The 23,235-nt window shown below is 37.0% G+C and overlaps 1 protein-coding gene across 1 annotated transcript; it reads right to left on the reverse strand.

The window, feature by feature from the left end:
- Positions 1–10,993: 10,993 nt before the first annotated feature.
- On the reverse strand, positions 10,994–11,674 carry LOC136225587 (classical arabinogalactan protein 1-like). The gene has a single exon (XM_066013666.1). The coding sequence runs from the start codon at positions 11,580–11,582 to the stop codon at positions 11,160–11,162; it is 423 nt and encodes a 140-aa protein (XP_065869738.1). The 5' UTR covers positions 11,583–11,674; the 3' UTR covers positions 10,994–11,159.
- Positions 11,675–23,235: the final 11,561 nt, after the last annotated feature.

Genomic DNA, 23,235 nt, shown 5'->3' on the forward strand with positions numbered 1-23,235 from the left:
CGCAAGCGGGCATACAGCTGTGAAAGACAAAAGGATTTAGTCTAAGGGCGAAATGGAAGTAAAAGAAATCATCAATACCCATATTCTCTTGATACTCACCGATAGGAGCTCCGATTTTCCCTTATGGACATGGATTGGTCCAGGGATTTGGTCGTAATCCCTTTGTACCTCTCCCACCTGTCCTAAAGCCTCGTCCAAATCATTCAGAAGAGATTCATTCTCAAAAGATCCCTGGGCCCCAAACTTGGCAGACCAATATCCTCCAATATCGGGCTTCGCCATCTGTGCAACCAGAAAAAGCCATACGCCGCTTTAAAATCGGATGAGCAGGAAACAAAATCAAAGAGACGAATTACCTGAACCATTTTCTCAGTAGGTTTGGCGGACCTAATCGTGTCCGCCATTAACTTGGTACTACCAACAGTATTGGGCCGCCTCTTCTTCAGTGGCGGATCAACAGCTGTCTCTATAGGGTGCTTGCCCGTATCAGGTTGAGGGTTAGCCGCTTGACTTTTCTTGCGTGCTTCATCTTCTAGAAATTTCCTGCGCGTCTCTGCAAGAGCATGATTTTCCTTAGATACACCCCTGCCAAAAAAGACATCAAAATAATCAAGACTCCTGAAGTAACAGAAAGGTACCTTGATCAAACTGAGTAATTTTTGAATAAACGAATTGATCTTCCACTCGGCGGATCAGAGGAATGTCACTCATCATGAAGGCTAAGGCATCCGCATACGTCCATGCATCCGCCTTAATCTGCTTCATGAGATCCGCCACCTCTTCATCACTGTGTGTTAAGATTCGCATGTCACCCGCCATATGTAGCGGACGAGAGTTCCAAACTGAAGGAAAACCTAACGGTTCATCCTCCTTTATCTTCACATAGAAGAAACTCTCATCCCAGCTATGAACGTTGGACATTTTGTCGTAAAAGGGCGAATAGACACCAAATTTGGCGAATGTAAGATAAGACTCCGACTTCCTCTTGGAGGACTTATGAAAGGCTCTAAAGATACGGCCATTATACGCTACGCCCAAATTTGACGCAAGATAGCAATCTAAAGCCATGTCAAGCCAGCCATTAGTGTGTAGCTGACTGACGGCAATGTCAAAATATGAGAGGATATCCGCCAATATCTTGGGAAGAGGAAGGCGAAACCCTCTCTCAACGTGACTACAAAATACGGTAAAGAAGTCTTTTGGCGGATTAGAGGGACGTTGATGAGAAGCTGCGAGTTGGGTTTCATAATTTTTGATCCACGGAAAGCGATCCGACAGATTCGCCAAATCCGCGGCACTCATGTGAGATTGCGTGGACTCCGCTCGAGGATTCTTTTTCCTAACGGGAAAAGAGGAAGAGGCCATTAAACCCAGAAACCGGTTACGAGCACCGGCCGGAGCAGCACCGGAAAAGAAAGAAGGATTTCCGGTGGAACGAGTCTGGTAATGATTAGGCGCCGAGTTATTGAACTCAGCTAAACCAGAATTAATCACACCAACAGAAGATTGAGAATTTTCCGACGAAGATGTGGTCCAACTAAAATCTACTTCAATCTTAAGAGGAGGTGTCGAATTAAAAAGTTCAGAAGTTGACCCAGAGGATGAAGATGAACTTCTAAACATTCAGGATAAAAGAAAAAGCACTTACATGGAAATGTAGAAGCTTGAGTAGGATCTCTGAAATTTCTGAGGGAAAGCTTCGAAGACGGAAGAAGATGGAAAATGAGGAAGAAAGAGAAACCCCGAAGATGAAGAAGGTTTTTTGAGCGTTCCTAGGGCAGTGTGTTACACGTGTCGACCATCAAAAGGCGTTGAACAGAGTGCACATTAATGAGGAAGCATATGACGGCGTGCAGAAGTCAAAAAGCCCTAAAGGACTTTAAAGGCATTTTGGGGGGGGGGGGGCTTCTGATAACATTGAGATATTATCACGAGGACCAAAAGAGATAATTGCCTTAAGTATGCCACGTAGCAAAGGAAGCTGGCTGGCGGATCTCCCTGGATTAGCTCTAAGAGATCCGCTAGCGGATCTCTAAGGCGAATCTCTCCATTCACCTTGATAACGGCTGGCCGCCGTCTCGGCCATAAATGATCATTAAATGAATCATTAATTGTCTTAACCGCCAGGTTAAGGGTAACTTGTAACCGCCATTAAATGAGCATTAATGGAGACTTTCTAGTTACCTAGAGGTTACGAATTTCTCAACTATATATAGCCTATCTTTCTAGGCTATCAAGGTACACTTACTTTCTTACATTCTCTAAGCTTCGTCAATATAGTTTATCCTCCATATATTCTACTAACTTTGGCATCGGAGTGTCCCCGGCCGATCCCAACGGCGCCTCACAGGGACGTGATCCGATCAGAAGTTTCTCCTGTGTTATCAGATTCATATCTCACTAATAAGCCTCAATCACCCCTCTCCATTTCCAATGTGGGATTCAGTTCATTCCTGTGCCCAGCGTCATCCCTTAGGGCCGTTCCTTGCTCAGACCTTCTACCCCGGCGACACCCACTTCGGACCGGATCGTTACGTAAATTATATATGATTAACTTAGGTCTTGTTTGATAAACCACTTAATTGCTTAAATTAAAATGTTAAGCACTTATTTAATTTAAGTGCGTTTGATAACGGTTGTTTCTCCACCACTTAAATTAGTTAATTAAGTTAAAAATCACTTATTTTGATAAGTCAAAACATTTAACTTAACATTTTAAATTAAACATTATCAACTAATATTTTTAATAAAAATTAAATCATTCAATATTCTTACTACTTATAATATTCACCACTTAAAATTTAGTACTTACTTTTTCAGAACTTAATTTTCAGTTTTATCAGATAATATCTCGATTTCATACAAAGCTTTAGACAACTTTTTTAATACACTAATTAACAACTTTTTTAAACCAACACCTTATTTTAATACAGTAATTAACAACTTTTTTAAACCAAAGAACTAAATTATAAAGAATCTACATACAAAACTTTAGAAATAAAAACATGAGGTCGAACAGACTAATCCATAAACCACGACATAAAATTAGATTGTTCAGACTAAAAGATAGCAACCTTATTCACAAAACGACCAACAAAACTAACCGAACATCATTAAACCAATTAACTTATAAGTACATTCATATTTTAAAAACATTGTAAAAGAAAAAAATATGTAATAATTGAATGGGGTACTAAAAATTGTGATGAGTGGACAACCAGTTAGAAAAGAGTGGAATGTGTGGGTTCGCACAAAGGTTATGCATTGATCAGAGACGTACACGTGGAATTGAAATTTGTGTTTGGGGACAACAGATGCCGTACAGAATAAAACACCATATTTTCTACTTTTAACTGTCTACAAATTGGAAAATGTACATGCGACCACGTTACCTGTTATTTCAGAACCCCACTGATACGTTTCGGGAAAAGAAAGGCCCACATTACCTGTTATGTGAGAACCCCAACTGAGTTTATAAAATACAATATTTAGTTTTTGTACCAGTACCTATCAATTAAATTTAAAAAAAACTTTAACATTTTTTTAGGAACACGAAGATACACAAAAGATTAGTAATAGAGATTTAAAAAATAATCGAAAAAGCTATTTTGATAAAAAGTATATTAATCGGGGCTTTAAGTTCGTAGAAATGATCGGGAAATGCTCCTCATGATTCCAATCCAAAGTATGCCCCTACCCAACAACTAAAGAACTGACTATCTGAAACGAAATAATCCTTTCTTTTTTTAACCTGCCTTCGGCATCCCCCTCCTTGCGGTTAAGGTAACGACTTCGGACATGGCCAGCTCCCATAGTGTGACAGGCGGTGTGTACAACACCCGGGTGAAAATTAATATTTTTAAATACAATGAAATATTTAATTTTTTTTCCTAGCTCGTATAAAATACAGTAATTTTTTAATTCTTTCTGAAAAAATTCACATCTATTGACATTGTTGAGATCTCTTGCTAATTAATTAATGATAAAATAACGCACATATGACATGTAGATGGTACGATTAATTACCGAAAAGATATTTTGACAATTTATTTCTTAGATTGATCTAATTGTCAACGTTGGGAGTAAAGTTGCTTTTGATTAATAATATTAGAGAGAATATTACATCATTTTAGATGTTAGAGTAAAATTGATTTTAATCATTAAAGGTTAATGATATTTTTACGCCTTATCCTTTTAATCTTATATTCTAATCATTTAAGATGGTTTTAAATATATAAGACTAACAGGTTATTAATATAAAAATTATAAATTACACGGTAAATTTTATAAAAAAATTAAAATTACGCAGTGAATTTATTTTAAAAAATCCAGCAAAAAAAATATTTATTTCAAAAATTATCAAATAATTCCAAAAAAAAATATCAAATAAAAACGTTCGATTAGTATGGATTAGATCTCGTTGGAAACTTATACGCAGAAATTAAGAATTGATTACTGTGCGAAGAAAAAGCCTTTCTTAATTCTTTTCTGAAAAAAAAAAGACTTTCTAAAGAAGACTTTCTTATATCTATTTCCTAAAAAACTTGGTTTATTCTATTTTTTGGTAATAATAAACTACTTGTATAAAAACAACTTTTTTTTTTCTTTTTTTATAAATAAACTTGCATTACTAATGATACAGATCGGTTTTATCTGAAAGTTTTAATCGTACTAACAATGATATTTCTTCTCTAGCTAAACTAGAAGGAGTGAATCCCGGGTTTACGGACTAAATCCGTAGGAAATCAAAGATCCCCCATTGTTAAAGGTGAAAACCCTAACAAGCTTCTTGAAGAAGATTTTAATTTGATTGATAAAAAGTTTTTTAACATTACAAAGAGAAAGAGATGAATTTATATCATCTCAAAAACCTAATTGCCAAATTACATAAAAGGTAAATTACATAACTAATTAGAATACAAAGATAAAGGGTAAATTGGGTTAATGGTAAAGGGGTGGCATGATTGTAAATATATGAGTGGTAGAGTTGTAATTAGGGAGTGGTCCATAGCATGAAGAACTTGGGGAGGAAGTATTCTTCGGATGAGGCACGCCCCGCGTAAATCTTCTTACGCTCCGCGTGAGTGCATCTCTGAGCTTGAAGGTTCACGAAGGTGGCCTGTACGCTCCGCGCCCTTGGGAGTACGCCCCGCGTACATGTCCTCCTGGGACTGGTTCTTCCTGAAGGCCCGATCCACGCTCCGCGTACTGGACCATACGCTCCGCGTGGAATGCCCTAGCGATCCCCCCTTCCGCGTGGTTTTTATCCCTTCTCTCGGATCCGGATTCACTTCCGGTGTGTTCAATCTTACGCCCCGCGTAGGGAAGCAAGATGCCCTCATCAACTAATTAAGAAAAAAAAATATGACTGTGAACTCGAATACAAAAAGAAATATAAACAGAAAAATCTTTAATAAAAAATTTCATACGAAAAAAATTGTCCTCAAGCAGCCAAATTATATGCAATAAATTATAAATAAATTTAATAGATGGAAATGCACATGCCATTTCAAATATATCACTAAGGATTACACCCAGCAAATTCGTCAAATTTTGATCTTCTTTAATTAATGTAATTGTCGATAGATGCAACCATGATATTTTAATAACCGCAATATTTAACCATACAAAAGAAAACAATATTGCTAATAATTCAGCGTATAAAGCAGACATTGTGGTTCCGATAGGCCTTCTTCCAAACAGTGAAAACAAGCCATTGCAATTTCGAACTATCATGCCGAAACATAGAAAACTCCATCAATGGTATTTTTTTAGAACTGATGCAAACCATTATAGGCAATTCAAACCTACAATCTTATACATAAGGTATAATAAATTTGCTTGTTTTCAATACAATCAAGTGTCAGGACATTCTTTAAAAATATGAATTAATGTTTCACCATAAAAACCACAGAAGCAACATTAACCAGATACATTAATACATTTTTTCAAGAGATTATCAAAACATGGCAATACATTTTTGCCGCATTCCAAACAGTGTGAATAAACTTTGATGGTGCTTTAACCTTCCATAGAATTACAAAAAACACTAGACCTTGAAGATGAACTGGCCAGTGAAGAAAAAACCCGCAATGCTCGAATTGCAACCTTATATCATGATTTCACAAGATATTCTCCCTTTTTGGAAAAGGACCAGAATAGAGTATCAGTGATATTTCTTCTACTTAAAGAAAATTTCAAAATAGCATCAGCAACATCTTTTGAAAAGCAGAAATTAATCAAATCTCTTTTTTAACAGAACTCATCAAAATCAATCAAACAGAAAACACATCGTGTGTGAGTAGGATTCAGCAAATAGAGTGGACGGTTATACGAGACATCAAGAATCCAACGTGATTCCAATAAATTAACTGATCTACCTGTCCAATTCCCCAACAGCTGCCATTAATGATAACTTATCGAGCCTTTATAAGATACTATCATACATGACTAGCACAAAAACCCACACCAACCTCCAAAACACATACCCCTGGAAAATACTTATACTTAAAAACTTGGGAATAAAGAGATTCATGAAATTCAATCATTCTCCAAAATAGCTTAGCAAGCGAAGCAATGTTAAAAGCATAAATATTCCTAAAACCTAATCCTCCCTCATCTTTTGATAGAATAATCTCTCCCAACTAATCCAATGAATGCGTTTTTTACCCGTCTCATGATTCTACCAAAATCTAGCCATGACTTGTCGTAATTCATCACAGTATGTTTTTGTGAGCAAAAAACAACTCATTATATATTGGGGAACCGCTTGTACCACTGATTTAATCAATATTTCTTTACCTCCACGAGATAAGAACTTCTCTTGCCATCCACCAACTCTCTCTAATAACATCTCTATTAAGAAATTAATAATAGCATTTTTAGAGCGTCCAATAATAGATGGTAGACCTAAATATTTTTTAAAGGACTGCACTTCTCGCACTCCTAACAACTCAGCACACTTGTTTCAACTTTCAACACTCACCTCTTTACCAAATGAGATTTCATTTTTTTCATAGTTTATTCTTTGCCCAGAAGTGGTTTCATACACACACCACAACTCCTTTACCGCAGAACACTTAGTAGAAGTGGCTCGAAAAAAGATAATCAAGTCATCAGTAAAGAAAAGATGTGAAATAGTAGGGTCCGAATTGCTAACCTGCATACCATGCAAACCTCTATTACTCTCTGCTTTCCTAATCAATGCCGAAAGCCCTTCCGCACAGATTAAAAAACAAATATGGTGATAGAGGATCCCCTCACGAATTGACTTAACAAAGCCTTTGCCACCCTATTAATAAGGAAAGAAAAAAAAACACTTAAATAAGATTATAATCAGTTCCTTTTTAATTGTGGCTTTTGATAAAATTTCAAATTTCTATGTATTTTTCATTTTAGCATTTTTTTAATTAGGATTGTAAACATTTGACTCGATAAAAGTTCAATTGTTTTGGGTTCGATTTATAATAAGCACGATTTTGAAGCTAAATTCATAAACGAGTTGAACTTTAGCATGACGAATATCACATCAAAAGTTCGGGAGCAGGTTCAGTTATAGGTATGTGAACAACCTCAATTATAATTTTCAGACTTTTAAACAAATTCAATTTGATTATTTTTCTACTAATAGTATTTTTTATAAATGAAGAAATAGAAAATTACGGCAGTTTTGAGTTAAACATTAATTTTCTAGGTTTTAAAACTACATATAATTTTCCTTAAAAAAAAAAAAAAAAAACTACATATAAGTTTGTACTAAAAAAATTCAAATGAGATTTGAAACCCTATTAATTTTATTAAGCGGCTTCTAATATGTTTGTTACAGTCTATGTCTATGTACGGTGAAAATGATATGAAGTAAATAAATACTTAGCACAAAATATAACGTTTAAATGTCAACATTTACTTAGAACATGATTATTTTAAATTTTAGAAGTAAAACTGCTTAATATTTTTAAACATTAACCATGCTTAAATAGATTAAGGTGCAAAAATACTTCTAACGTTTTAGGTGAGGAGTAATTTTATTCATAACGTCTAAAATGGTGTAATTTTAAACCTAACGTTCGAAGCCAATAGTAATTTTAACTCTAACGTTGATAAATTAGGTAAATTTAAGAAATAGTTCATCAAACTGTCTTCTCAGTCATGAATCTTGTCATCTATACATGCGTCACACATGCATCATTTTAGACCTAACGTTCGAAGCCAAGAGTAATTTTAACCCTAACGTTGATAAATTAGGTAAATTTAAGAAATAGTTAATCAAACTGTCTTCTCAGTCATGAATCTTGTCGTGTGCCACACATGCGTCATTTTAGACCCAACGTTCGAAGCCAAGAGTAATTTTAATCCTAACGTTGATAAATTAGGTAAAATTAAGAAATAGTTCATCAAACTGTCTTCTCAGTCATGAATCTTGTCATCTATACATGCGTCACACATGCATCATTTTAGACCTAACGTTCGAAGCCAAGAGTAATTTTAACCCTAACGTTGATAAATTAGGTAAATTTAAGAAATAGTTAATCAAACTGTCTTCTCAGTCATGAATCTTGTCGTGTGCCACACATGCGTCATTTTAGACCCAACGTTCGAAGCCAAGAGTAATTTTAATCCTAACGTTGATAAATTAGGTAAAATTAAGAAATAGTTCATCAAACTGTTTTCTCAGTCATGAATCTTGTCATCTACACGTGTGCGTCAACATGCGTCATTTTATTAGTAACAAATCAAAAACATCAAGATGTGAAGAAAAAAAATATATATACCCTCTTTTGCAAGAATTGGATAAAAAAAATTCAAAAATTTCACGAGATTTATAAATATTAATTTTCAATTCTATTATTAAATTATAAAAAAATGAAATCATTTTTTACAAGGAATTGATATGTAATTGGTACATAATACAAAATAAATATATTATGTGTTTTATAATATTATCTAAAATTGCTCCAAACCCACGTATTTTTGCAACTTAACTCTACTTAAATAAAGGGTGTTGTTAAACCCAGCCCCAAATTCCCACCCCTAGCCCTGTGAAAGGACGAAAATACCCTTTCATGGGTTTTAGGGAGGAAAAAGCTTTTTTTTTTTGCTCTCCCGACACGCGGGCGAGTGCCTATCACGCCTCACCTTGTGGTCGGACGTGATAGCCCCACGCCTCACCGTGTGGTCGGGCGTGATCGCTACACGCCCGACCACACGGTGAGACGTGGGGCTATCACGCCCGACCACAAGGTGAGGCGTGATAGGCACACGCCCGCGTGTCGGGAGAGCAAAAAAAAAATAGCTAGTCCGCTATTGAATTAAATCCGTAAATACCTGTTACGTAAAAAAATTAGTCCACTGTTGAATTAAACCCGTAAAAAAATTAGTCCGCTATTGAATTTAACCCGTAAATACCTGAATTAACAAAATAAAAATTTAACTAAAATTAACAAAATAAAGATTTAGTTAAACTAAATTAAACAAAATAAAATTTACAACAACTAAAATTTACAACATAAAAATTTAGTTATACTAAATTAAACAAGGGTAAATTTCAAATAACACCCATGTGGTTTCACTAATTTTCAGATAAAGGACTGTAGTTTACTTTTTGTCAAAATGAGGATTGAGGTTTCGCACTTGGATTAATGCTATTAAAACCATCTTTAACGACCTGAAAATGAAAATTTTCAAGAATTAAAGTTGTTCAATGTCATATTTTTTATGGAACTACATTTTCGATTTTCGAAAATCATCTTTTTTAGAACTTTCTCTCTCTAAACATTAACTTTCTCTCTCTTTACCAAACATCATCTAAACAATCTCAAAATAAAAAAGTTGAAGAATTAAAGTTGTTTAGAATATTAGTAGTTCTTAAAATATGTCATTTTTGAAGTCGTCAATGGTGATTTTAATAGTATCAATCGAAAAATTCCTTATTTTGCTAAAGTTGAAAACCTCAATCCTCGTTTTGACAAAAAGTAAATCACAGTCCTTTATCTGAAAATTAGTGAAACCACAGGGGTTTTATTTGAAGTTTTTCCATTAAACAAACTAAAAATTACAAAAAATTAATTAAATTAATTAAAACCCCTCGGGCGTATGAACATCACGTCTGAACCATAGGTCGGGCGTATGAACATCACGCCCAACCTATGGTGCGGGCGTATGAACATCACGCCTGAACCATAGGTCGGGCGTGATAGCCTCACGCCCGAACCACAGGTCGGGCGTGATATTCATACGCCGGAACTGTAGGTCGGGCGTGATGTTCATACGTCCGACTGCGATTCCGGCGTTTTTAAAAAATCACCCACAGATTCAATTTTTAAGCTTAAATCAAAAAACAAAAACGGTAAATCTTATTATTTTCGCTTTCCTTTTACGGTTGTTGTTACACTCCATGTTTTGGTTCACAAATTAGTCCGGATTTGATCAAAGAGTGTGTAGGGTATTTGAGAGGTTTTGTGTTTTTTCAAATTTTGGGTAAAGGGTAGTTTGGTCTTTTCATGGGCTAGGGGTGAGAATTCATGACTGGGTTTAGTAATCCACTAAATAACCCCCTGAACTTGTGTAAATGTTGCAACTACCCCCTCAAACTTTCAATTGTAACAACTTACCCCTCAAACTTGTCTAATTGTAACAATTTACCCCTTAAACTTGTCAAATTGTAAAATATAACCTCAAATTGCTGACATGGACTGTAATTGAAGAAACAGGTGAAATGCAAAATCTACAACGCTCGTGTAGTGTGATAATCAGATCTTTGGCGTGATACGAATCCATGGAAACGCTTTTACTGTTGCTTTAAGTACGGGGTAAAAAAATTCCCAATTTAAGGTTACGCTTTACAATTAAACAAGTTTAAGGGATACGTTGTTACAAGTGAAAGTTGAGGGAGATAGTTGCAATATTTTAACAAGTTCAAGGGTTATTAGGCTTAAATAAAACTAGTCAAAATGATCCAGGATTTTTTTGTTAAGAGTAAAATTAACAGCACATATGAATATTAAACAATTTTTTTTTATACTGAACAGTAATAAAAAAATAAAAATAAAAGCATATTGATCAAGCTGCTGATATGCCTGTGGTGAATAATACAAAAAAAAAAAAAAAAGCTAAATAAATGGTGAAAATAAAAACAGAAACAATATCAGATAATATACACTCTATAAAACCAAAACGGCGGTGAAAACACCGATAGCAAGAGATCCGGAAATAGCAAATCTATTGAATACGGCGGCGTTTTCAGCTGGAGCTAGAGCAGGAGCATCAGATGGAGAGCCGGAGATTGAAGACGGCGGGAGTACAGAAGGAAAAGGAGAACCGGCGGTAGGAGGAGGAGATGGAGGAGAGTTAACAGTAGCCGGAGATGGAGCATTCACCGGAGGAGTAGCAGTACTTGATGGAGAGGGAGAAGAAACCGGTGGTTTCACAACTGGAGTCGGAGTAGGAGCAGATACTGGTGGCGGTGTAGCAAGCGGCGATCTAGTCGGTGAAGCTGAAGGAGCAGAAGACGGCGACTGTGCTATGGCTGATCCGGCCATCAACAGCATTATCAAACAAAGAGAAAAGCTGGATGAGCTGGCCATTGTTATTTACTTGTTGATTCTCAAATTAATCAAAGAGATAGAAATTGAGAAAGAGAGAAGAGAGGAAAGTGTGAGATGAGATGAATGGAAAAGAGAGAAGGGAAGAGAGGGCTATATATAGGAGAGTATGGTGTGAGTGGGACCGGTGGTGAGGCAAAATGACTTGGTTGCTTACTGGAACAAATGAAGCGTCCAATAAATCCAGACTGTACACGTGTAGTAAAATTTGAGACCACGGTAAAATGTGAACCGTTGAGATGTAATTTAGTGTGCTTTATGCAACGGTCAAAAAAGAAAACGAAAGAGTCGTGTGTTTGGATGGAAGGATTACCTGCAGTTTCTAGGAAATAAATTAATTAACGCGTGTTTTACTTTTTCTTTTACTGGAGTAATAAGGCGACATTTAAGTGGCGAAATTTACAAAATTAACCTTTCATTTATATTTATAGACCTATTTAGATATAGACTATCAAACTAGGGTTAAGGTGTACAAATACCCCTAACGTTTTGGTCCAGGAGCAATTTTACCACTAACATCTAAAATGATGCAATTTTACCTCTAACGTTGAATTTTACCCCTAATGTTGATAAATTGGTTCAATTTGAGAAATAATTGATCAAACTGTCTTCTCTGTCATGAATTTTGTCATTTACACTTCACATGTGCGTTATTTTATCAGTAACAGATCGCAAACATATGTTGGGATGTGAAAAAAAAATAAAAAAAATATATTGTCTTTTTGTACGAACTAGACAAAAAAATTAAAAAATGCACCAAATTTATAAATATTAATCTCTAATTCTATTATTAAATTATAAAAATATATGAAATCCTTTTTTTTAAAAACAAATTGTTATACAATTGGTGCAGAATAAGAAACAAAAATATCTGTGTTTTATAATAGTGTCTGAAATTGATCCAATTTATCAACGTTAGGGGTAAAATTGCTCTTGGCTTCCAGCGTTAGGGGTAAAATTGCACCATTTTAGACGTTATGGGTAAAATTGCACCATTTTAGATGTTAGGGGTAAAATTGCTCCTGCCCCAAAACGTTAGGGGTATTTTTGCACCTTAACCCATCAAACTACTATTCGATAGGGATAAAAGTGGGACGGAGATTATCCATCTCCATCGGTGACCTGTCCCGACGGGGATGGAGAATCACCGATAAGAATCTGAATGGGACATGGATGGGGATTATTTTATCCCCCGTCACGAAGATGAGGCAATGATGGGAATGGTATCCCCGCCCCGTTAATTCCCGATGGAAAATCCCAGGTCGGATCCCCAATTATTCCCTATTGTAATTAAAATGTTATACTTTAAATATTATAATTTATAACATTTAACGTAAATTAAATAGAATTGTTTTCAAATAAAAAAATTAAATGGGATAAATAAAATATTAGCTAAGGAATAAATGAATATTTTTCTTAACATAAACTAAACTAAAGAATATCTGTCATTCTTTAGGACAAAACATAGAATTAGAAAGGAGGAGAAAAAATAAATATATACGGATTTTTTTAAATATAAATGGTGATTCCCCGCAGGGACGGAGATGTGGAATAGGAAAAAAGTGTTTTCAAATGGGGATAGGGATCCCCGTGGGACGAGGACGGAAGGTAAATGCATTCCCCACCCTACCCCGCCCCGTTTGCATCGCTACTATTCGACTTTTGAAATACCCATCACACCCTCGTTTGTTTTATGACGGTGATGACAAAATCTGGAAAGAAGCAACATGTAGATAAAACCAAATCAAAGGTAAATCTCCTACATCTCTGTTGGTTTTTGCATTATTTATTCCAGATATATTATAGGTTTTGCATGGACTGAATATTTTATGTTTGATTAGAGTTAGTATTAATGATGATTTTCGAACTCATTTAGATTATATATGTGTGATTTTGAGGTTTAGAACTTCTCGTTTGGGCTACAATGTTGTTCTTCGATAGGTCGCATGTTATGATTTTACACCGCATTTCAAAAAATACGAAGAGATGAACCTATAAACCCATACCTAGGGCTTTTGGATTCTAGTAAATGAGAAACACTCTGATGATATGTGAATCCTTTCCAGTAAAATGAGATTCACATATATCCAAATGTGAAGATTATAATGGTATGCGATGCTATTTAAAAAAAAAGGTTTCGCATATAGCCAAATATGAAACCTAAAACATGGAATGAGTTCACATTTTGTTGTTTGATTTGCTTTTTAAGGTAAATGCAAATATTTTTCCTTCATAGTTAGTGATGAGGGCATCTTGCTCTACGCGGAGCGTAAAATAGAACACGCGGGGCGTGAATCCGGGGCCACCGAGAAAAGGGGAAGACACGCGGAAGGGAGGTCACTAGCATTCCACGCGGAGCGTATCAGCCAGTGCGCGGAGCGTGGAGGATACTACTTCCGGAGGACAGCTTAAGAGCTCATGCACACGGGGCGTGCCTTTTCATACGTGGGGCGCATATCAGGCATCCGGAACAAGTGACACCCAAGAGGTCAACTATGCGGGGTGTAACACCAGGGATGCCACGCGTGAACTTCCTCAACGAGATGCGTCAAGTCTAGGAACTTGACTACGCGAGGCGTAGCAAGACCCACGCGGGGCGTGTCCCGCCTGGAGTAAACTTCTTCACCAAGTTCTTCATGCTTGGGACCACTCCTTAATTACACCTTTGCCACTCCTTATTTACAACCCATGCCACTCCCTATTTACAATCATGCCACTCCTTCTAGTCACTTGAGCTTCAAGGAAACGGATAAAGGGTACTTTGTGACGCCTCTAGGAAGAAATGAGATTCCTAGCGCATGCACATTAGGAATGAACCGAGCCTCCCACTTGGTAAATTCGGAACTTGTTATTTTGTTCTTGATTGAGATGCATGTGTTGGGGTATGTGTTGTGCTTGTTGAGGGGACATCAACCCTATGAGGAGTCAATGAGAAGTGGCTTTATGGTGAAGAGACTGAGCTTCAAAGAGTATTTAGTGAATGGGAATGGTTGTCCGGGTGATGTAGAGAGAATGGAAGAAATTCAAGAATGGCGGGATAGCGGCCAGGTTAGTGAAGAGGCGACTCGAGAAGCTGCGAGATTGTTAACCCAAGGCAAAGAAGGAGTCAATACAAGTCTTCTTGGGATCACTACGAAGTGGGTTGACAAGTGTCGTCGAGACATCCCATTTGATGTCGGCCATGAGCGGAATGAAGTTGTGATCAATGTCCATGTTCATGGAGTGGAGAAAAAGGAGATCCGGGGTTGGTCAGTTTGACATGTCGTGGGAGTGTGGAGGAGCTTCCAAGGCATTGTGGAGGATTGGTTTGATCAACTTCGTCGAGATATTCCATTCGATGTCGGTCGGATATTGAGGTGAGCATTACGAGGGATGAGCACCGGGGTCAAGACACAAGTTGAGGTGTGGGAAGAGTTCATAACGAAAAGGAGAAACCAACAACAAATGGAGTGGATCGCACCTACCAAACACCATTCTTGTTCTATAGTTGAGTTGGGGACCAACTCTTTTGAAGAAGAGGAGTATGATGAGGGCATCTTGCTCTACGCGGAGCGTAAAATAGAACACGTGGGGCGTGAATCCGGGGCCACCGAGAAAAGGGGAAGACACGCGGAAGGGAGGTCACTAGCATTCCACGCGGAGCGTATCAGCCAGTGCGCGGAGCGTGGAGGATACTACTTCCGGAGGACAGCTCAAGAGCTTATGCATGCAGGGCGTGCCTTTTCATACGCGGGACGCAGATCAGGCATCCGGAACAAGTTACACCCAGGAGGTCAACTACGCGGGGCGTAACACCAGGGACGCCACGCGTGAACTTCCTCAACGAGATGCGTCAAGTCTAGGAACTTGACTACGTGAGGCGTAGCAAGACCTACGCGGGGCGTGTCCCACCTGGAGTAAACTTCTTCACCAAGTTCTTCATGCTTGGGACCACTCCTTAATTACACCTTTGCCACTCCTTATTTATAACCCATGCCACTCCCTATTTACAATCATGCCACCCCTTTACCACTAACCCAATTTACCCTTTGTCTTTATATGTTAATTAGTTATGTATTTTACCCTTTATGTATTTTGGCAATTAGGTTTTTGAGATGATATAAATTCATCTCTTTCTCTTTGTAATTTTTAACTTTTTATGAAATACAAAATATATCTTCTTCTTTGTGAAGTTTGTTAAGGTTTGAAACCTTCAACAATGGGGATTTCACTATTCCTATGGATTTAGTCCTTGAAACCCGGGATTCACTCCTTCTAGTCTAGCTAGAGAAGTTGGTATTCTTTGTGAGTTTAAGATTAAAACTCTCAGTCGACTTTAATCTGTATCAGTTAGCTAAATGTGACGCCATGAGGTGAAATGCGAATATTTTCTATTTTGTCTGAATTGCAAATATATTGTCAGAAATGCAATTATATTATCTGAAATATAAACTGTTTTCATTTTTACAGAGTCTAGTTGTCAATGAAAAAAAGATAGTAGTATAAATTCAAGTATCATTGGAGATTGGGTTAAAAAGGTACAATAAGAGTAAGAGATGATATTGAAGCGATGATTAACATGCAAAGTAAATTGACGCCCTCATAGAAAAAGGTGTTCAAAAGTAGATGTTTCAGACATCTAATGGATTTGGATAATGTCGCATTCTCTGACGCCATTGTCCATACGTCGTTAACAATGGAGATTAAACATGTTGTCTCTATCCCTAGAGATATGTGGTTTTCCATTGTATGAGTTGGATTGAGATTTGGTGATCGGGAGTTCAGGCTTATATCTAGCTTGCGATTTGGTTGTTTAGAAGAGATGATGAAGAGGATAAAAAAGTTAAATAGAAGGAAAATATTCAAGAAGTACTTCAAAGGGGTAGATCTTATAACTCACCATGACCTATTTGAAGTGTTCAGAGAAACTGATTGGAGGAAGAAGGATGACCGTGAAACCATTGGTATAACGATGTTCTTTTTCATATGTTGTTGTTTGATCACCACCGAGAAATCTCGGTTGGTGAAACAGATGTGCTAATGTTTGCTGATTATCCATCATTGTTTGATGTGTTCTCTTGGGGAGAGATGACTTGGTATGAGACGCACATGACCATGATGAGAGTATCTCCAAAAGATAGTAAGCCATTGAGTATAAAGAAAAGCATGCTCCTGCTAAATCAACTAGGAGGGTTAGCACACGTAGTCGAGGTATGAATTGTATATATTATTTACGTAGGAGTTGTAAAAATATCGTTTACTTACTTGATTGTATCCTTTGTACAAGTTTGGCTATTGAGATTTGGAAGGCGACAATGACATACCTAATGAAGAAACCAAATTGTCTCTTGCCAAGCATGCTTAGATTGAAATCGATTAAAGTCCCGACATTTACTCAAGTGCACGATATGATCAAGGTGAGCAAGTTTAAATCGTCATAATTGATTTTGAAAATCATACTAATTATCGTTTATTGATTTGATATTTCTAGGATGCTACTCCTCCATGGCCTAACATTGTTGTTGAAGATGCCGATAAGAATACGACTTGGTGTAAGTTTCTCGTTGACCACATCGAGGGTCATGAGTTTGGTTATGACAAGTTATTTTAGGGATTTGTTGTTATCTTCGATGAGAGAAAAATATCAATATGGTGGGAATGATGATGCTAAGGAAGAAGACAACAGGGATGATGAGATAAAGGAGCACATTGGCAAAGATAATCTCCTCAATACTCCTCATCCATCTCAGGCATCCGCTACTCCAATTTCTAAGATTTGGATGTTGTTACTCGAGCACTAAGAGTGGTGCAAAGGGTAATTTGCGATGATGGATACTAAATTGTCGGATTTGTTGAGAGATGTGCGTATGTTATAGGATTCCAATCTAGGTTCTTGTGTGGATAAATTAGAGGATTCTAATATAGGGCCTCTTGTTGAGATATTAAAGGATTCCAATCTAGTGCCTCATCTTGAGATATGAGAGGATAAGATTTTCACCTTACATGGTTTGGGATAGGACGATGTTGAAGTACATATATTGTCATTTATATTTATAGAAGTTTCTATTTATTATTTGAATTGTAATAATATATTGTGTAACCTTGACAGCGAGATGATGAATACATACAACAATATGACAAAGACACAAACAACGAGATGAACAGTCATTACTCCTATCATCTAGCCTCCCATCATCAATGAACAACGTTGGGTAAAAAAATAAGGCCGACAAGTGTGTTCCATTACACTTCTAAAGATGCTACGAAGAAAAAAAAGATATGGAAAATGGTTAAGGTTCATACTGCATTAGGATCAGGTAATCCAATTGATCCGAAGCTGGAGGAGGAGCATGGACAGTAGAAAGAGACGACCAATGCAGAAAGTACTATAGTTATAAAAGGTAATCAGATCGACTTTTGATATGATGGTCATATCAACTCAACAAGGATATGATCTTGCTTAGTCGATACTAGTGCAAGTGGGAGATTGTTGGGGTATGTCCTAGTCCCAATATGTTATATGTAATGGTATTATTAACTATAAGGAAATAATATGTTAAGTCATGTTTTTTTTTTGTGTAAGATGATTAATAGAGTATTCGAGATTAGTGATCTACACACGTTTGACGGGTTGAGGACCTGGTCAAGTGAAGTCATGTGGCAATAGGATACTAATCTAAATATCCCTAGTCTGTTATTATCGTATGAACGAAAAATAACTAAAGACTAGTTTGTGTGTTGATTGTGATGGTGTTTTACCGGTCATAGACATAATGTGTCAAACTAAGGGCATTAGGGTTTATGGGAGTAAACGTTTTTATTGATCCTCTATGAGAACACCAAATGGTTATCAAAAGTCACAGGTGGTCATGTAACTGTCATAGATGAATCCTTAGACCCAAAATCATTATGAGACCTAGATGAGACACTGCATACTTTTTGTTATCGCCTAACAGGCCAGTAACTTGGTGCAAAGTATGGGTTAGCCATGTATGTACTGAATCATGATAAGGGACTATGAGTGAAGTGCAAGGATTGCTACTCACCTGAAGGAAGAGCAGATATCACTGACCACTTGATTAGTGGAACTGAGAAGAGGTTGGCCACACCCGAATGAAGCAATAGATATTGCTTATTCAAACTGATCATTTCACTAAGAGACCAAGAAATGTCTGAACACTATATGATGATGACTGTACCATGCCCCATGTTCAACATGATCTCATTTAGCCAAAGATTCCTATGAGGTTGCTATTAGGTTTTGAGTCTTTGAACACGAGATTAATATCTTAGTTTGATTATCATAGAGGCCAGGTAAAACCTACTGATGATATGATTAGACGAGCCCGAAGTTTGGTCACCACATTTAGATGTACCTATCTGCATCACCCGCGGAGTGGAACTACTACGGAATCAATGTTTTACTTAAGAATGATTAGAACAGAGTTAATGTGCCTAGATGTAAATTCAATCCGAAGTTTAGTTTCAATTTAATTAGCTTAAATTGGAAATGTAAATTCAATATACATAATTGGATAACATATGTTTATGTAGTTTTATATACAAGGATTTAATATTATAGTTAGAACTTTATATTATACCATTAGATGTTATATGTATAAATTCTAATATAATACTTTAGTTTAAAGTTAAATAATAATGTGGAGATTATTATTTCTAACTAAGTATATGTTTATCCAAATTGAATTTGATTAAAGGTATTTAAATTAAAGGTCGGCATATCCTAAGTAAATTAATATTAGATATTAATTTGTATGATTTTTTTTTAATCAAAGAATAACTTTATTAAAGAATATTTGAAGAAAGAATAGTCGAAAGAAACAGAGGAGGGCTAGTCCAGCCTCCTCGAACAGACTTTGAGACTATAACCCTTGCTAAGGTGTGAGCTGCAGAATTCGCTGATCGATTAACAAAAGAAATAGAAACATTACCTAATGCTCTAAGTAAAGAAATGCAATCGGAGATTACATCACATAAATAAGATAAATGAACTGTTGAACTGTTTATTGCCAGAACTAGCGTTAGGCAATCCGACCTTACTTCCACGTCTTCGAGTGCCTCGGCCTTCAGCCATGAGAGAGCTTCCTTTATTGCTACGGCTTCTGCAATTATAGGCTCGTACATCCCATCCAGTGCTCCGTGCGCGGCATACACACAACATCCATCAGAGTCTCAGGAGCAGTACCCTTCCTCCTTGAACACTCATGCATCAACGTTGCAGGCTAGCTTACCAGTTTTCGGATGACGCCATCCTACACTTTGCTGCGCAACTCGTAGCTGGTTGTTTGTGTCAATGGCATGGACTGCCCTCCATCCATCGCGGACTTGTATGCCTATTTCAGATAGTTTTATGTATGTAAATTATATTTAGATTATGTTAATGTTTTGTTAATTAAAATTAAAAGATAATTAGATTATGTAAATCAATTAATTAATCAACAAAATCATTTAAAACAAATTAAATGGATAAAGATGAATTTCTTAAGAAAAAGAAACCACCCACTATCCTTAATCTATGTATATTTCGCCCACTTTCTCCATAATCAATTTGATTCAGTTTTTCATGACGGGGCATACTAGGCCAAAGACGACGTAATGGCCAAATAATTTGAAAAATCCAACAACGTACTCAAACATCCATAGAACAAAGGAATTAAACATCTATAGAACAAAGGAATTGAGTACTACTGTATGTAGTTTTGATACCACGAGAAGAAAATAGAGAAGTGATGCACTAGCCTAGCCACAACGAGCAACAGCAGGCACAGATCTCATCTCTACCGAACTAGTTGTTGAAAGAATCACCTCCCCGACCATAGTGGAAAGCCAGATAATGTAGATAAGTGATGGAGTCGCCATCCTTTGCGAGTCGAGGTAGGGTTGAGCAAAATAACTAGCAACTGATGACTGAACCCAAATCTTAGTTTGGTTTGGTTATTTTTCCTTTCTAATTTGGTTCCGTTTTCATAATGAGTTAGTCTGGTAATCGGTTATCGGTTTAGCTATTCCAGAAAAAATATCAATTTAATCAACATCGAACTGAAGTTGAGATATATAAAAAAACATAATTCTATTTTTTTTATTAAGTAAACCTAAAATAAATAAAATCCATATATCCATAAACCCATGCATTTTAATTTAATTTCATTTACTATTTTTATTTGTACGAAACTAACCTAAAATCTCTAATATGGAATGAATCTAACTTACTACATTAACAAAGATTTCATTCTAAATTGTTTTCTCTCTTGTCTGTTGACAAGCCTGCGTTTTGTTGTCTTTTGACAAGCTTTTCCAGTCTGGTTATTGGATTTGAAAAGGTTTCCTTTGTCGTTTATGGCTTCGTCAAGTTCGATTGTTTCTCTTTATGATAACCTAACATTGGAAGAAGAGGAAGGCGGGGAATAACATTAGGTGATGATGATTTGAGATCAGGAGATTTGGATCTTCGTTGGTGCCTGGCCGGGAAATTTCTATCTCACCGTCCGGTCGATTTTCCCACCATGAAGGATTTGCTGCCATCTATCTGGAAGCCTGGGAAAGGAGTTTTCATTAGAGCAGTTAATGCAAACTTGTTCTTATTCCAATTTTTCCACGAAATTGATGTTAGGCGTGTTATTGAGAATGGCCCATGGACTTTCGATAACAAGATCCTCCTTAGTAGAAGAATGTCAGCGACTGATATTCCTACTGAGATTCCGTTATTTCATGTTGAGGTTTAGGTGCAAGCTTTTAATCTTCCTAGTGGCTTCTTCTCCGAGCGGGTTGCAACTGCAATCGGTAATCACATGGGTTCCTTTGTTGCTTCTGATCAGAATAATTTTCAAGGAATCTGGAGGGAGTATATGTGTATCCGGGTTAGCCTTGATGTGAAGAAACCTCTTATGAGAAGGATGAAGTTGAAGAAGCAGGCTGGTGATTGGTTTTGGGTTGAATTTAAGTATGAGAAGATTAAAAGGTTCTGTTTTCTGTGTGGTTTTTTTGGATCATACCGAATACAATTGTCCAAAGGTTTATGAGAATGACATTGCTGTGATGGAGAAACCATATGGAGCCAATATGTTAGTTCAACTTGGCCGGAAACAATACACGAAAGGCAGTAGGTGGCTGGTGAATGAGGCGGGACTCCGATTTTTCGACGACAGTAGGCCGGAAGTGACGGTTATGGATACCACTTAAAGGGACTTGGCAGTTAGTAGTGATGGCGTGAAGGTAGGGAGTGATGCCTATGTTGAGGCTGCTGATCCTGGTAGTGGCAACATGGTAGTTGATGTTGTGGGTGGAGTTAGTGGCAAGACATTAAACGTGGCTTCTCAGGAGGGGGTAGTTATCACTTAATCTAAGAGGAGAAGGAAAGAAGAGTCCATGAAGGGAGGGGTAGAGCTGGAATTTCCTTCAGGTGATGATTTGGCTTCAAAAAACGAATTATTGGCGGGCCTTGCTGGACAGGCCCGCCCATCATCATGAGTGTTTTGGCCTTGAATTGCCGTGGGATGGGCAACTCACGTGCAATTGGCATATTGTTGGATATTGTCTGTGTTCACAAACTCGATCTTGTGTTTCTTTCTAAAACTCGAATTGGGATTTCTAGACTTGATGCTTTAAGAAGAAAGTGTTGGTCCCTTGTAAGGTTGCAAATATAGTTCCAAGGGGGGGGTTAGGAACTATTTTACTTTTTTTAAATGATTAGGGCAGATTTCTTTCCTTTGAGAAAAGATTATATAACAGCGGCACTTAGCAATCAGCAAGACACTGGCTTAGTCAACTAGTGACTAGGTCAGCTTCGTTGCTTAGGTCAGGAAATAGCACTTAGAGTCTATTCCTGAACTAACTCGTTGGTAGCGCACAACTCAGCTTGACCTCTTTTACTTGGTCAGTTTTAGTTGTTTTAAGCAAGCAATATATTAAGGAGTTAAGGGTTAGAAATACTTAACTCAGCGGAGTTATCCAGGTTCCGCTTCTTCTAAGCCTACGTCCTGTCCCCAGAACACGTTCCGAGATTTCCAATTCACTACTGAGCTCTTTAAAGGTAGAGACTAGAAAACCCTTTACAAGTCAGAAGCTGAGTATAACAAGAGTACCTTCCTCTATACCTCTACTCACTTCTATTCTAATTAACTAAGTACTAAAACCGAGTACTTAGCTTCTCCTTTCTATTCCTAGAAATGATTAAGATTTGTCCTAAACAACAATTGCTAGAACACCTTAGATGATTGAGGATCAATCACTCTAGACTTTTACACAAATGAATAAGCTTGTAGTGTAAGAATTTGCTTTGCTTTTGATGGAGAACTTTTATACACGTTTGGTCAGCGTAACGGCTTTAGCTCAAAGTTCTCTGTTGAATGTGGATTCTGAATGCTCTATTTATAGAGAGCTGTGAGAGCTTCTAGTTATTTCGAATTTCGAAATAACCGTTGGAGGGAAACGGCTACAGGTCCTTTTCACTCAGTCTGTCAGCAGTTCTCTTGGCCAATCAGATTCCAGCATCTTCTGTTCTTCGGTCAGTGTGACATTATGTTCCTCCATTTTAGGTAACGTCAACCAGACAGCTTGCTGCGTCTTCTGATCTTTACTAAAAAAGGAAATACTTTGTCTGGAAGCTGTCTTGTGGTCAGCGGCTGTCTTGTACGTT

This window comes from Euphorbia lathyris, chromosome 4, assembly GCF_963576675.1.
Source record: "Euphorbia lathyris chromosome 4, ddEupLath1.1, whole genome shotgun sequence".
Lineage (NCBI taxonomy): Eukaryota > Viridiplantae > Streptophyta > Magnoliopsida > Malpighiales > Euphorbiaceae > Euphorbia > Euphorbia lathyris.

Excerpts from the sequence above, each read along its gene's own strand:
- LOC136225587 (XM_066013666.1), bottom strand. The coding sequence starts at position 11,582 with ATGGCCAGCTCATCCAGCTTTTCTCTTTGTTTGATAATGCTGTTGATG.